Below are 15,761 nucleotides of genomic sequence, written 5' to 3' on the forward strand. Positions count from 1 at the left end.
ACACTGAGCATGCGTTAAATACATTTTTTTTAAAAGAGAATTCAAGGGACCACGAAACATAGGAACCATCAATGTGCAGGAATCAAAAACAGCTCTAGCGGTAGCAAGATGTACTAGTAGTACCAGGATCACTTCCAGATACATAACCCTAAGATATTCTTTTCCGGAGAGATTCCAGAGAGTGTCTTAAACTAAATATAATAATGAAGGGTGCTTATGGCTCAAAAGTTGATGTGCCCAAGAAAATAATTGTTTTACAGGAAGCTCAGAAGAAGTACGGTGGGAGATTAAGTCTAGCTGGCTATACTTTCAACAATCCTTTAAAATTAATAAGATTTCAAAAGTTTCCCTAACAAAACTAAATTAGATTATCAACATTCTTTCCTACGTCAGCAATCCTCTTAAGCTGCTATATTTCCCTTTTATAAACGTAAAATATTTGGCGTAGGTGAAAGACAAGTGGAATGTCCCCGGGAAGTATCAAGGTTAACAGGAATTGAACACCTTGATTTCTAATATACTGGAATACGATTTGGACTGTTGACTAGTTTTTTAAAATACATTGTGCAACATATTCAGGGTCCTTCACCCTCTATTAGTTTGTCTTCAAGATCCTTGGAAGAGCCAGAATCAACTTGCTCGCAATATGATTCGCATGTATTTCTATTTGCCATTGCTGACGTTGATGGATGCAAAAAAAACCCTTCTAGTAGGGAGAAGTGGTGGATGTTATTGAGTTGAGCGAAAAATGCGATTGTAATAGCTATGGTATTTGTTCTTGAAATTATTTACAAGTTAACAGTTATTAATGTAGTAAAAATTAAAAATAAACTGTTAAAAATCAAAACAATTTTATGAATCATTTCGAAGTTCTTTATTTGGTCGAGGAAAATTGAGAGATACAGCAAAGTACGTCATGAATTGCAACCTTTTTTTCTGTCTTAAAAACACCTGTGTTTGACGTATCCTGTATTTTGAAAGTAAACTTTCAGAGACAGAATTAGAAAAAAAATCATTATAGGGCTTTGAAAGACGTAATACGGATTTAAATTAAAAATCATGATTTTACAACAATAACGATAATAAATCCAAGAGACGTTAGTGATCACGTAGTTGAGTATCCCCCCCCAAAAAACTGAATAAATATAAATATCAATTAATATATAATATTTATCAGACTGAGTCATAAATTTAAAAATTAGAAAGAGTATATTTTAGGTTACATCTTTGGCTAAAAATGTACGCCTGCAATGCCAAAGGTACCGCTGGAATTTCCCAGTTACTCTCCTTACCAGTTGAGAATGTTGATGTTTTCAGCTGACAAATAGCCAGTGCTTCGATGATAGCATGCAATTTTTATTTTAATTTCACAATTTATCAGCTTTACAGTGGAATGACATAGATTTACTTGAATAATAGATGAACTCATAAGTAAAAAATTAATGAATAGGTACTTGACGGATGCAAAAATTTATTTGAATACTTAACATGTAATAATAACTGTTGATAAAATATGACTAATTCGTTCGCACTTCATGCACTCGTTATTTTATATGTACCGATAATTAAAAACATTATTGATCAATATTAATATCAACCTAAGTACGTCGATCTTAATGTTTGATAAGATATTATTGCCTAAATAAAAAAGAAGAGTAAGAAAACCAACTCCTACCTTGACCTTTTATTAAGACGTGAAACATTCAGATTGTAGTCCATCTATCATGAAGAATAAACATATAATACATATGCAAATATTTCCTTACTATCTATTAAAGGTATGATAAGGAGTTCGACAAAAGCTCATTACAAGAGAAGGGCCTCTCGAAAACAAGAAGCTTATGAAATGCTAATCGATGACAATTTGGCAACAATATCCAGGTATCCTTTTGATTGGGACAAATAAAAAAATTGAGAAACGTTCATTCAGTCAGATGATGAAACTTGTCAATAAAGTTTTCTTCTTTTACGAATATGTGGACTAATCAAGGACAAATTCCAAATCTTTCATTGCCTACCAGAAAATTTTAGGGTGTAATCTTATAATGTAAAAAAATTATCTGTGAAAAAAGTTAAGATTATTTTTATGGAATCAAAATGTGTATCTCTTTTACTTTTAGCTGCCTAGATTAGCGTAATCACGAAATCATGGCATTGTATATGCTGCATGTACGAAATCCAGGTAGTAACAAAGCAACTAGTTCAAGTTGAGTATTAAATTATATGTAATATTATAAAATTACAGTCATATGAATCACATAGAAGACAAGAATAAGAAATGAACAAAACGGTAACTGTTAAACCATGTAAAGTTAATAAAGAATATAAGCAATTTTTTTTTTTAAGAATAAAAAAAAAGAGTAATCAACATCAGTGTTCTTTATTACTTGCAATAATCTTTTATAATCTTACTTTATCCCCTCCAGGTATTCTGACAGGCTGATTAGCTGCACAAAAAACCGGAATCACTAAGGAAGAGTCTAAAATGCGTAAGTTGAACGGGTATTAAACTTGTCCTGTTTGTGTACATTATATATCCCCACCAAGTTTCTTTCGAGTTACTATTACACCCAATAGTGTAGATAAAAAAAATAAAATAAAAAACTCAAGTCCAACTACCTGAACTTTTTTTTAACATCCCTGGAAGCCCTAACCCATTGGTATCCCTACTTATTGACTACAAGTCAGATGATGATACCCCACCCTTTTATAAGTGAGGTATCGTCGTCGTACCAAAGGCCTTCTCGAAGACCTGTTCCCCACCACACTAACTTAAGCAGAGACCAATAACCAAAAATATTAAAATATAAGGGCTACTTCAAAAGTATATTCTATCCATTGTACTAACTAAGTCGTACATAGATTTGTTTCACTTATTTGGCTGTTAGGACTGCAAGATGCTATAACATTCGGTTGCCATAGCAACTATCCAATGCGGCTAACATCTAGCTAAGATGTTATTATAGAATATAAACAACACAATACGACATCCAATAATTTAAATAGTTTTATATGTTAATCATAAAAATAACAAATACATTATTTCAACTAATGTTATGTAAAAAAACTAATTATACTCACTTTGACACAAGATTCCATTGTAAATCACATAACTTCTAAAGAGTAATAAAAGTTCGGAACTCAATCAACTGATTTTTTTTTTGTGATTGCACTAAATAAAAATTGCACTCAAAATAGAAACACTAAGGAGTTACAACTAGCAGTAAATCCCTATACACCACTCCGCTGAAGCTCAAAGTTGTTTATGAAACTTTGTTTTGTGTTGATGGTCTGCACCCTCTGAAGAGCAGAGCTGCCAATCTATGAACAAATAAATATACTTTTCAATAAAACTATAACATTTACAAACTACCTTTATTGTGATATTTAAACAATGACTTTAATAATAAATTAGTGAAAAAATTACTGCTATTCTCTAAATAAATATAAAACTGTAATATTTATGATGTAACAAGCGGTAAACACTATTATCTACAGAATGTAAACAACTACTTATTATTAATTAAAGAAGAAAAAGAAAATACATTTCTTTAAATTATTAAAAATGTTGCAGAATTATAATTTAGATTAGAAGGGAATTTTAGTGGAGTTAAGACATTCTTACTATTTCAATTTTCAACCCTGCTTACGTGTTTAAGTTGTACTCTATTTGCAGGCTGACTGAATACCAATAGTTTTTAAATGTAATGTTAATGGTGGAGACTTGCTTTTTCCAATTGTTCTGGCACTTTTCAAAATTCTTTACGTAAGGTGTGACTTTAATGTGCAAGAACTATGATATCGTTAATAGGTTTAGTAATTATTTTATATTTATGTCAAGTCGGTGGCGATGAGCACACGCACACGGTAAGTAAACCTGTATTTATCAAATAGATGAAGTTAAAAAAAATTATTGTGTTAATAAGATTACTGCCTTGCTTTGGTAACACAAAAATAATTGCACATTTTCATTTAGTCCATTACCTAGGCCTTTAGCTTCGTTTACTTAACAGCTAAACGTTTAAAATAGTTGATATACAAAAAAAAGTCAAAATAACATACACTATGTAACATCTTTGGAATTTTAGTATGAACAAAATGATGAAGTGGTTCTCTGGATGAACACTGTAGGGCCGTATCATAATCGACAGGAGACGTACGCCTACTTTTCACTTCCCTTTTGCAAAGGCACCAAAGAAGCAATTAGTCATTACCATGAAACTCTTGGGGAAGCGTTGCAAGGAGTGGAGCTTGACTTTAGTGGACTGGAAATAGAATTTAAAGGTAATTGATTTCAGGAAATCCCAAACAGAATAATTGTGTCTTAGTTGGATAGAATAGTGTTGAAACTTTATTAGAAGAAAATAAATTTCTTTCTAGTGATCTATTTCAGATAATGAATTTTCCCAAAGAAGTATCCCTGCACAAAATGATTTAAATACATCCCATTAGTTATGTTACAAATATTTTTATCTGATTTGTTTAACACATAGGAACTTTCGCAGAATTGTATACGTATCTATATCAAATTCTGAAAATTCAAAGAGAGATATTACACGATATCTCACAAAATTTCCAGTCTATTTTTGCTAATCCGTAATGTTGCCTTTTAGCTTTATATTATAACATTCTACAGCATTATTGTAAGAACAAAATTTACAATGGTTTAGAAGAATTTTATAGAAAAAATCACTGTAACTTGTTCAACATATAAGTAGTTCAGTTTGAAGATAATAAAAAAATCATTATATGAATTTATTTCAAAATGTTTACTTGTGGAATTACTTTAAAATGGGAATAAAAACTAAAAAAGCTTCTACTTGTAAAATGTGATGTGTTATTAAAACCATGACGTGGTATGACTAATTAGCATTCGTTTCCAAATAAATATCATGTTGGATTTATACACGTGGACTTTTCAGCTTGTTTTGTTCCTGAATAATTTTTTTTTTTTTGGAGCTAACCTAGCCTCGCTTATACGATACAGTCGCCAACTGTAGTTGTTAGCCTTAGCCTTAACTGGAAAAGTATAGCGCCATTTTTGTATCTGTAGAGAATATTTTCAAAATAGTATCATATTTTTATCCTTCAGTAAACATTTTATGATTAGTCTACTTAAAAGAAATGTGATGAATTTCTTTTCAAGCGATTATTTTATAAAATCCTTGAGGAGATATGGTGAAGTTAGTCAGAAGTGGTTGACGCTGGAAGAGCCTATTAAGCTATCCCCAAGAAAGTAGTTGTTTGAGAGTAGCTGTAAATCTTAGGTTGCCTAAGTTTATTTAAATCTGCATATTTTTCTCGGCTTTGCGAGCTGCTGTTGCTTAAGAGCCCAGGGCTACTTGATCCCTGCCCTCAGACAAATGATAAATTGAATACTCGACGGACTCCAATCGCGGAAGAAATGCCTGGTCCACTTTTCCCTTGGGTAAAACTTCACCCGAATAATTTTAATTACAATTTTTAATGCTCCTTCCAAGGATAAATAATAAATATTTTTCTGCAAAAAAAAGGAAGCTGCGTTATATCGTATAAAGATCCTAATTTAGAATATTCTTATTTTCAATTTAATATTTAATAAAGTATGTTTTTATAATTACTGCTGAAATATGTTGTATATTTAGCTGCAAGTTCAGAGTCAGCTTACTGTGAAATACAATTGGACGAGGAAAAGTTGAATGCTTTTGTTTATGCAGTGAAAAATCATTACTGGTATCAGATGTATATAGATGACCTTCCTATTTGGGGTAAGTTTTTGATTTCATTATATGTTGAGGAGAAAATTAAGTTATGTGTATTTTGCATTATTATTATTATTCTTTTTTCAACTAGTGAAATTACAATTGTAATGAATTTTTGAAGAATAATTTAACTATGTTACTGTTTTACTATACGTTTCCTTCATGCTGATTATACTTTCAATTATCCCCTAGCTTACCGGATATCCATTGATTACACCTTGTCTTCCTTTCCTCTCAGAAAGGAGAAATGGAATATCAAACGAATGTGATATTTAAATAACAAGTTTTACTTGTTTATCAGAACCTTAGCACTTCATTCGTTCTCAAAAACAAAAATTTTTTGAATTCAATCGTTAATAAAAATATTTTCAATTGTTTAAAAAAGTTAATGCATCATATAAAAATGAAGATGAAAGTCAAGTTAAAGTTAAAGCTAAAGTTTAATTATTTTTAAAAAAGGGAATTTAAGTTTTCTGTTTTTAAACTATGTACCTAAAAAACCAAACCTGACAGATGTAACAAGTCTTTCCTGGGTACATTAAACTGAACACTAGTGAAGCAGAGAACAAACAGCGATGAATGCAGAGAGCAAAGCGGCAGAAAGAAGCCGACGATAGTGGATGCACATAGTGAAGGTGCCAGTAAAGCAGAGAGCAAAGCGGCAGAAAGAAGCCAACGATAGTGGATGCACATAGTGAAGGTGCCAGTAAAGGAGAGAGCAAAGCGGCAAGAAAAAACCTCTGTGGGATCAAAAAGATTCTCAGGGTGAAAACATAGTGGAACGGCGAGCAAAGCGGCGATGTTAGTTGCTTCAAATCAGAGAGAGCGACGAGCAGCGAGCAAAGAGTCACCATGCACATAGTGTCGAGTTTAGCCGCGTTTCGCCTTTCGACGAGACATGATGGAAGAATTATTTCCGTATGAAAATTCTTCCTTGAAAATTTGGTATTTACAGCAGCTTAGAAGCAGGAGCTGCAGTGTCATGTTATAACCAGGACTAGACATGAACATGTGAATTACATCACTTTTTACCAACAACCTGCCAAGTTTCATTCGTATTTTCGAATGTCTATTTCAACATTTAATTACATTTAGCACGCTGCTTTTCTTTAATTTAAAGGGTGTTTCATATTTATGGATATTAGTGTTTCGATTAACCAATTTTGTTTCAGTGCCATTGTTTTTTCGTTTTGGAACAAGCCTTTTTATTGTTCTCTGCAAGAATGTACTTAACATTTTAACAATGATTTCATATGTTCCAGCATTTCTGTTTTTTCCCCGACCAGTTTCGGACTTTCCTCTTACGTCAGAGAGTGGGTTAGGTTGTCTTGAGAAATTTGTCTATGGTAAAAACGGACAGAAACCAGTGCAAATGTCAATGAAACCCGTTGGAATAATCACAAAAAAATATGCGAGTAAAACGAATAAAATAAGTGATATCCAACCATATTCAAGATATTAGCTACCTCAAAATTAGATTTTCAGTTTTTTAATTAACTCGTTCTAGCACTCACAACAAGTCTAAATAGTTAAAACCTATCCGAAAACGCTTTGAAGCGCAGGAAAAATTATGCTTCTCCAATGAGTTTGAACAAGACAAAAGTGCAAGTCCAAATATTTAATTGTCTGGAGTGCTTTAACCAATTTTATTTACGAAATTTATTTACGTAAACAAAGAATTAAAATTTTAAAGTAGACAATGTATAAACATTTTTTTGGACATGAGAAATACTTTTAAAGGCATTTAACATAAACTTAAGTAAAATATAAAACAAAAAAAACTTTAACAACTGACTACGCGACAAGCTGAAACATAAAACGTATCGTATACTGGTTTGTAGTTTGTTGCCTTAAAAATAGACATCTATTTTGTCAAACATTTGATCCTCTTCTTAAGCCGGCGAAGAAGTGATGTGGATGTGCTCGTAGAAGGTGCTCTCTGTTGATGGTTACGATCAGGTGACTGTAATGCAGCAGTTGCTGCTGCCTTCGTGATTAGTTTTGATTTTGTTGTTATATATTGCTGTAAGTTATTTATCCCTCTTCAGTAATTAATGGAAAGAGAAATATAACTAACTACATATTTTACTACATAATATTTATGTGGGCACACCTTCATATCTATACATTCGGGGAATATAGAGAGATGAGTGTTTATGGTCTTTACCCAGCAAACTAGAGTTCAAAATTAGGTAAAATGTTTTGTTTCTATTCATACGCATCGTCGTCAAAAAATAAACAAATTTTATCAAACATTAAAAGCTGAGTATAAATTTACTGTATAATAGAATATCCTTGTACCATTCTCACAATGCATTTTTGGTCTCTTCTTTGACCTTTCAAAATCATTTTTTAAGAAATTATATGTTTTGTCGTAATTTATAGGAATCGTTGGAGATATGGTGGAAGAAGGACCAAATAACCAAATTACTTACTATCTTTGGACTCATAAAAAATTTGATATTGGCTACAATGGAAAACATATTGTTGATGTAAATCTTACTTCTGAAAATAGAGTTAAACTAGAAAATGGAGCGAAAATTAAGTTTACGTACGAAGTTAACTGGGTACCATCTACAGTTAAATTTGAAGATCGATTTGATAAATATCTTGATCCTAATTTCTTTCAGCACAGGGTACTATAATTTGTTTATTACTTAATCCGTAATACTTAAACTTATCCTTAGTTATTGGCAATCAATCTCCATGTTTAGTTAGTGCAAAGACAATATCACCGTAAAATTTATTATCTTTTTCAGATACATTGGTTTAGTATTTTTAACAGTTTCATGATGGTTATCTTCTTAGTAGGTTTAGTTTCAATGATATTGATGAGAACTTTGCGGAAAGATTATGCGAGATATAGTAAAGACGATGAACTGGATGATATGGTAATTATCTACATATTATTTCGTCAAAACCGATGTAATGGTAATATTAAGTTTTACTTTAAACTTTTCAATATTTATTTTAAGGAGAAAGATTTGGGTGATGAATATGGTTGGAAGCAAGTTCATGGAGATGTATTTAGGCCAGCTAGCAATGCTATGATATTTTCTGCCATGATTGGAGCTGGATACCAGATAACCGTGGTCACGTTTGCTGTTATTGTATTCGCAATTCTGGGAGAATTATATACCGAGTAAGTTTTTTATTCTTTCAAATATGAAACGCTAAACATTAAATATTACTAAGTCTTGCAAGAGCCAGGTCTTTTTATTTCCTCAGATGCAGTAAGAGTCTTATTTCAATTTCAGACGTGGCTCATTACTGAGCACAGCAATATTTGTGTACGCTGCTACTTCGCCCGTCAATGGCTATACCGGAGGAGGTCTATACGCTAGACTTGGTGGGAAAAGATGGATCAGGCAGATGTTATTGTCAGCATTTTTACTACCAGCCTTGGTTTGTGGTACAGCATTCTTCATCAATTTCATTGCCATCTATTATCATGCATCCAGAGCAATACCTTTTGGTACAATGGTAAGAAATTATTGATCATATTTTGGAATAAACTTTCCATTTGTAAGATTCTCCAACTAAGACTTAATACTTTCTAGGTGGCGGTAACTTGTATATGTTTGTTTGTGATTCTTCCGTTAACATTGGTTGGTACAGTGCTTGGTAGGAATTTGGCCGGACAGAATGATTGCCCTTGCAGAGTGAATGCTGTGCCAAGACCTATACCGGAGAAGAAATGGTTCATGGAACCTACAATTATTGTTCTCCTGGGTGGTATATTACCGTTTGGATCAATCTTCATAGAAATGTAATTTTTGAAAAATTATATAGCAATAAATTAAGGAATATACTAAAAAGGAAAAGCAGCATCATAATTTACTATTAATCCTCCTACCGGACAGTTTTTATTAAATTATTTTTTCTTTTTCTTTGTCTGTCACAATTTCTCTTTCCCCTTATGTACAAACACCCACACTTCTAAATTCAAAGTTGTTTTGTAACATAATTGAAATATCAGAGAATTGGCATAAGATAATTTATCTGGTTGGCTCCTTAAGAATTAAAGTGTGTAAGTTAGTCTATCAAAAATTATTTTTAATGAAGTATTTTATTTCAAAGAAGTTTTTAAGCTATATTAATTTTTATTGGAATTTTTTCTGAGAAATATTGTGTAAAGGAATGTTGTGGAGATGCCAATAATCCTAAATACAGAGTTAACGAAACATAAATATTCGTTATTTTTATTAAACTTGGGGCCAGCCAATTACTTTTTTTGTTTTACACTAAAAAGGAATAAATATTAAGCTTTGATTTTTCACTATAAAGTCTGTTTACTTTAAACTCGTTCACCTGAATTGTGTGATAGAAATTAGTACCACAGGTTCCAAACTCTGCAACTCTTTTTAGGCTCATTTAAATTATAGCCACACGTTTAAATTCAATATTATTTCGTATACAAATCGGTAAAAACCTTCTGAAACCTTTTAATGCCTTTTTCTATAATTTGTATATTCCTTAAAGTTAAGTATTTAATTTTGTTTTATGTTTCACTATTCGTTTTTTTCTTCGTGAAGGTATTTCATTTTCACATCATTTTGGGCCTATAAGATCTATTACGTGTACGGATTTATGCTGCTTGTCTTCCTGATTCTGATGATAGTTACGATTTGTGTAACAATAGTTTGCACATATTTCTTGTTGAATGCTGAAGATTATAGATGGTTAGTAGATTTTTTTTTTTTACTTTAAATTGATTGGTAGTTACACCCTTCTATGAAACTAGGTTTTAAGTTGTAATCTTAGTGCAAACAAATTAGGAATTTTCTTTATTTATGAGGTTATCATTTTATAGGCAATGGACAAGTTTCCTGGCTGCAGCTTCCACCTCAGGCTACGTTTATCTTTATTCATTCTATTATTTCTTCTTCAAAACTAAGTTAGTATATAAACAATTTCACATTAGTCCATTTAGCCAGTTTAATCTTTAAAATAATTTATTTCTCTTTACAGAATGTACGGCCTCTTCCAGACGGCCTTCTACTTTGGGTACATGGCTTTGTTTTCCATTGCTCTTGGATTGATGTGCGGTACTGTAGGCTATATGGGAACATCGTTATTCGTACGGAAAATTTATTCTACTGTTAAAATTGATTAGTTTGAAAGCACCACGCGTCACAATGTCGTCTCTGTAGTAAGTATTAAACTGTTTTTATATGGGGAGTTTTTAATTTTATACTTATCAGTAAAGAAATATTATTGTGAGTAATTATTTAGCAGAACAGCAGTTTTCCTTTCGACATTGACTATTGTACGTAAAAACCAGCAAAAAGAAGACAGAAAAAAGTTCTAGTATTTAAAAGTACATCATATAGTATTGCCTTTTTAGCAGTTCTGAAAATATTATGAAAACAATGCAGTATATTAAAGAGATATGAGATCTGATTGCTTTGTTTGCAGTCAAAAATCGTTGTACACGTTAATTATCTGTTTCAGCGAACGGTGCATATTAACAGCGTTCACTGTGAATAATATCGGTGCGTTTTAACGTTTAACGGGAAACTTTTAGTTAGGAATGTAATCATTGCTGTTAGAAAAATTGCACTTTAATGTTATGCATCACTTTCTAAAATATTTTTGGTCACTATTATTGAAACATTTTCTGCGATTAATTACTTTGTATTTTTTTTTTTTTTTTTTTTCTAGTATGTCCCTGAATGTTACTTCAGATTTTTAGAAGGTCCTAAAAGTGGCGTTCAAGATTCAAGATAAATACTGACTGAGCAGTGAGATGTGTATATGGTATTAAGAAGTCGATTTTACTTCAGAAATAAAGGAAGAATATATTTAACGATATCTAATAATTACATAAAGAATCATTCTGTTGTAATTTTATTAAATTTACTTATGGGTAATAATAGTTGGCTGCTCAGCTTTTTAGTTAATTATTTATTATTATACACTGAAAATAAAGACTCCAAAGTTACTAGAATTTTTTTTTAAGTAAATTATTTTATTTTTTATTTTTATATTCTTACAAAAAGGGCAGGATGTCATTGGAATTGTGCAATATAAGTTGATAATATATTTGTTATTCGACAGTTTATAAATGAACTTTTGTATTTCAACATTTTTGGTTAATGAAATGTACTATTTTATGAATTGATCCAGCCAATGTTTAATGTGTGAGTTTTTACTTAAAATTTAAAAATATATATATATATTCAACCAATGACAGGCTGCTGCAGTAAATGTATATGTGTGTACACAATAAATTAAAATTAATATTATGCAAGAAAAGATTTCTGCTTTGAACCTAAATTTAGACAGAATTTTTTTAAAAATTACCAAGAAAATTAACAGATAATCCTTGTTTTGTGGTCTTACTTATAATGTAAATTTCCAATTTTTGACTTTTTTGTGTACCAGAATAAAAATCCATAAAGAGAGGTTAGAAAACAAAAAATTAATTATCTTAATTTATGGTGTCTAATATTACTTTTTTTTTGTACAAATTTGTACATCATGCTCTGGATAAGTACTATTTAATGTATATACTGATGTATTATTAAATTTACATTCAATTTATGAAGTGTTTTTTCTTCTTAATTTATGCCGAAATAATATTTTTAATCAGAGAACCACTTTTTGAAGATCTACTTAATAAAGTATCAAAGTCGAGTTTGAAATAAGTGAGTGAATGAATTGGGTAATAACGTTAAAAAATAGTAAGTGGAAGAGCGTTGTAACATTAATTGGAAATATATCTAGAAATGATTATGAACAATTGTTTCCGAAAAAAAATTCCTATTATTAATAAATTATAATACCATTCGATCTTGTTTGTTGGTAAAAATATTGTGAAAAGAAAATAATTTTTTGTTTGTAACATGTTTCCTCTCATTATAGAAATGTAAAACTACGAAAAAATCCATAGAAGGAAATCATTACTAAAATTATGATTCATGCATTAAAATTTTAATAAAAAGAAGTTGTGTATTGTAAATATGTCTAGTCTTACATGCCCTATTTGTTTTTTCAGCCGATTTTTTTTCCCCCCATGTTCGAAGGTATTGTTATAAAAGTTTCTGTTCGTTACAGCAATCGATTTTTATGCTTACTAATTTGGATTATTTATAAATTAATAAAAACTCATTTTTGTTATTTTTAACAAGAAAACAAAAATATAATTTCATTCTTTATATATAAAAGGAAAATAGAATTATAAAAGTTGTAAATATTTATAATGCTATATATAAATTTATAAACAAATTGTTATGTACATTTGTGATTATCGTTTCGTTTTTAAATCACGTAAAAATAATGTTTTTAAAAAAATCCATAATTTAGGTTTTTAATTATATTATTCCAAAAAATTATGATACTGTCATGTAATTTGTATAAGGATCTTTAGACAAAAAAAAAATGATTTCACTTCCTTATTTTTAATAAATATTCATCTGTAAACTGTAATTAAAAAAGAAAAACAATAACTTTCATCAAAAACAATATTATTATTTATTTTATTAAATTCCCTAACATTTTTTTAATAGTAGATGGAGCCATTCAAATATAAACCGGCGGTAGTGGTTGTAAATTAGGGTCTCTTCTCAAAACAAACTAGCCAGCAACAAATTCAAGAGAATCGCGGCCACCTTTCAGCACCTTACTTCGCTAAACTCTCTGTAAGATTCACCTTTTGTGCATACTTCTTATAAATTTGATCCCCAAGAGACTTCAAACAATTCACTGAAGAGATCTTCAGCATTCAGGATGATGCTCATTTGAGAGTGTTTTGTTGGGGCGCTTGAGGGGGAGTTTGATTTGGAGAACGACTCTTGGACCCGCCTACTATTTCTCTTATTGCCTAAAACGCAATGTCCAAACAAGTTATCCGATTTCTCGCCATTGAAAGTAATCAGATCTTCAAATTCTTTTATTGCAGAAGGGATATAGAAATTTCCCATCCGGTGGCAAAATGTATAATAAAATATTTTGTCATTTAATCTGTTGCAAATAAATTATTTAAAAAACAGGAATACTTTTTATATTTAAATTGATTTCCTATAATTTTAGTAGATTGCACTTAAGAATATTAGAAATAAAAGCGAATTATAATTGTAACCATGATAATAATACACGAATAAAACTAATAAAGAAGTGATTTTTTAATTACGATTTCTCTAAACTTCGTGAATATTAAGTGCAAAACTCGCACAAACTATTATTTCTTGACTTGATTGCAAAAGAATTGCAAACGGAATTAAACACTTCAATTATCTAGACTAGAAGGTCCTAAAAACTAATGCAAAAATAAGGCATAATCCTATTCTCTTCAAAAATTCTAGTTTTAGCAAGCACTAGGTTTTAGAGTAAGGTTTAGAGTCTGGAATGTCTACTACAAATGTTTGTGTAAATACTGAATGCCTTTTGGATACTAATACCTGTGTATTGGAATTTTAAACCTAAAGAGTGAACTTTGTTATTGAGGGTTAGCACAATAAGTCTCTTTATTCTGCGTTTAAAGCCTAGATACTAGAACATAAAAACTAGGATTCTCCAGCCACCTAGCCTTGGCATGGCATTTTACTCAGGAGCATTGGTTACTTAACACCAGTCAGCGACATTACAAGTCCATCCCAATGGACACTGTTGGTCAAGACAGATCTCTTCTACGTATAGCTGTTAACTATCAACAGGTCTTGGATACAGCCGGAATCCCAGCTAACATAACCTAGCTTTATACCTCTTTATGGGACACAATAGAATAACATCTTCATGGCACCCGCAGAGGGTGCCACAATAACACTGTTAGGGAAGGGATTAGCTACGCGGATAGCGTATTGGATTCCCAAGCGGAGTTCCCGGGTTTCAATCCATCTGCTGACCCTTAGATTTTCTCTTCCTAGGGGTTTCTTACATCTAACTGTCCGACGTTGGACAGTGTCGTCTGTAACTGTGACTGAAGGCCGGCAGTGCGGTGAAAAAAGTTTCAGGCGCCAATAACCTCCGATGTTGACGCGCCTTAGATCATTAAAAAAATAAATAAATAACACTGGTAAGAATAGAGGAAAAGGTAGCACATATCCTGCCTGATTTCATTGCAAATGTTACTTTACGAAACGAGACCGTTGTCTCATGGAGGCCAAGAGATGGAGCACGCAGCAACGGCTGTTGTGAAAACCGTATGGACCTTATGAAAAGAAGAGGTTTCACTCAACTAGACTCACCAGGATTGAACGAAAAGCCTCTTGGATTTAAGTGAAGCGGAATTAGTCTACCCAAGAGTTATAATATTCTAATCTAAAATCTAAGACTCTTTACCATTTACAGAAATTTAACAGTATGAAAATTATTATTCTAACGATCAGTAGGAAGAAGTGATACGTTTATTTACTTTTAAACTTAATGAATGATTGTGCTACTGCTTTTACTATAAGACCAAACTACTCGTCTAAATAAAGAAGTGTCTTGCAATACTTAGGAAATTTTAAGTTGTAAAATTTTAAATGAATCATTTAAACTACTGGCTAAGATTGGTTCTAAAACAAAGTAGACGTTTTAGAGAAGGAATGGTTAAAAACCGGATTTAAACACACTCTTACAACAAGAGTACACAGGTGATTAACTTATAGGTACCGTTAAACAATAATTTATTCTATAACTGGTAAACAATTAAGTTAAAAATTGGAAAAGATATTCCATAAGCTTTGTGTTGCCATAAACACAAAAACTGTGCCAAAAAGTAATCAAATATTTGCTATAAGAAAAAAGTTTATCACTAAGAAAAGTGGAAGAGATAATTTCAAGGTAGAGGGGTAATCGGGGGCAACTGTGGCAATATTCGCGGCGACTCAGAACAATCGCGACACTACTGTTAAATTCTCACAGCATTGAATGAATGAAGGGCTTTTTGTTTTCAATATCGTTGAAGGTAAGAATATTTTCATATTTAAAATAGATAATTTATTAAATTCTTAATAAATTATTATTCATCATCCACTGTTCATATATTTAAAGTATTTTCTAAAAAAAATGATAAAAATAATAGTCAATAAAATA

At 31.2% G+C, this 15,761-nt stretch overlaps 2 protein-coding genes across 2 annotated transcripts in view; one reads left to right on the forward strand and one right to left on the reverse strand.

The window, feature by feature from the left end:
• Window positions 1-3,285, reverse strand: part of LOC141451384 (caspase-1-like) — a 41,518-nt gene extending 38,233 nt beyond the window's left edge. Inside the window, exon 1 of the mRNA XM_074122709.1 lies at window positions 3,082-3,285. Coding sequence (XP_073978810.1) covers window positions 3,082-3,099 — 18 coding nt within the window. The 5' untranslated portion in view covers window positions 3,100-3,285. The remainder of the gene's footprint in view (window positions 1-3,081) is intronic.
• A 352-nt stretch (window positions 3,286-3,637) lies between these two features.
• Window positions 3,638-13,208, forward strand: TM9SF3 (transmembrane 9 superfamily protein member 3). Its single transcript, XM_074122718.1, has 12 exons — window positions 3,638-3,867; window positions 4,089-4,284; window positions 5,625-5,747; window positions 8,127-8,377; window positions 8,501-8,632; window positions 8,717-8,883; window positions 8,999-9,224; window positions 9,302-9,510; window positions 10,277-10,423; window positions 10,555-10,638; window positions 10,713-10,893; window positions 11,406-13,208. Exons 1-11 carry the CDS (start codon window positions 3,796-3,798, stop codon window positions 10,855-10,857), a joined length of 1,752 nt encoding a protein of 583 aa, XP_073978819.1. The 5' UTR covers window positions 3,638-3,795; the 3' UTR covers window positions 10,858-10,893; window positions 11,406-13,208.
• Window positions 13,209-15,761: the final 2,553 nt, after the last annotated feature.

The sequence above is a fragment of the Rhodnius prolixus genome, unplaced genomic scaffold (assembly GCF_049639745.1).
Source record: "Rhodnius prolixus isolate KJV_2025 unplaced genomic scaffold, Rpr scaffold_8, whole genome shotgun sequence".
NCBI classification, from domain to species: Eukaryota; Metazoa; Arthropoda; class Insecta; order Hemiptera; family Reduviidae; genus Rhodnius; species Rhodnius prolixus.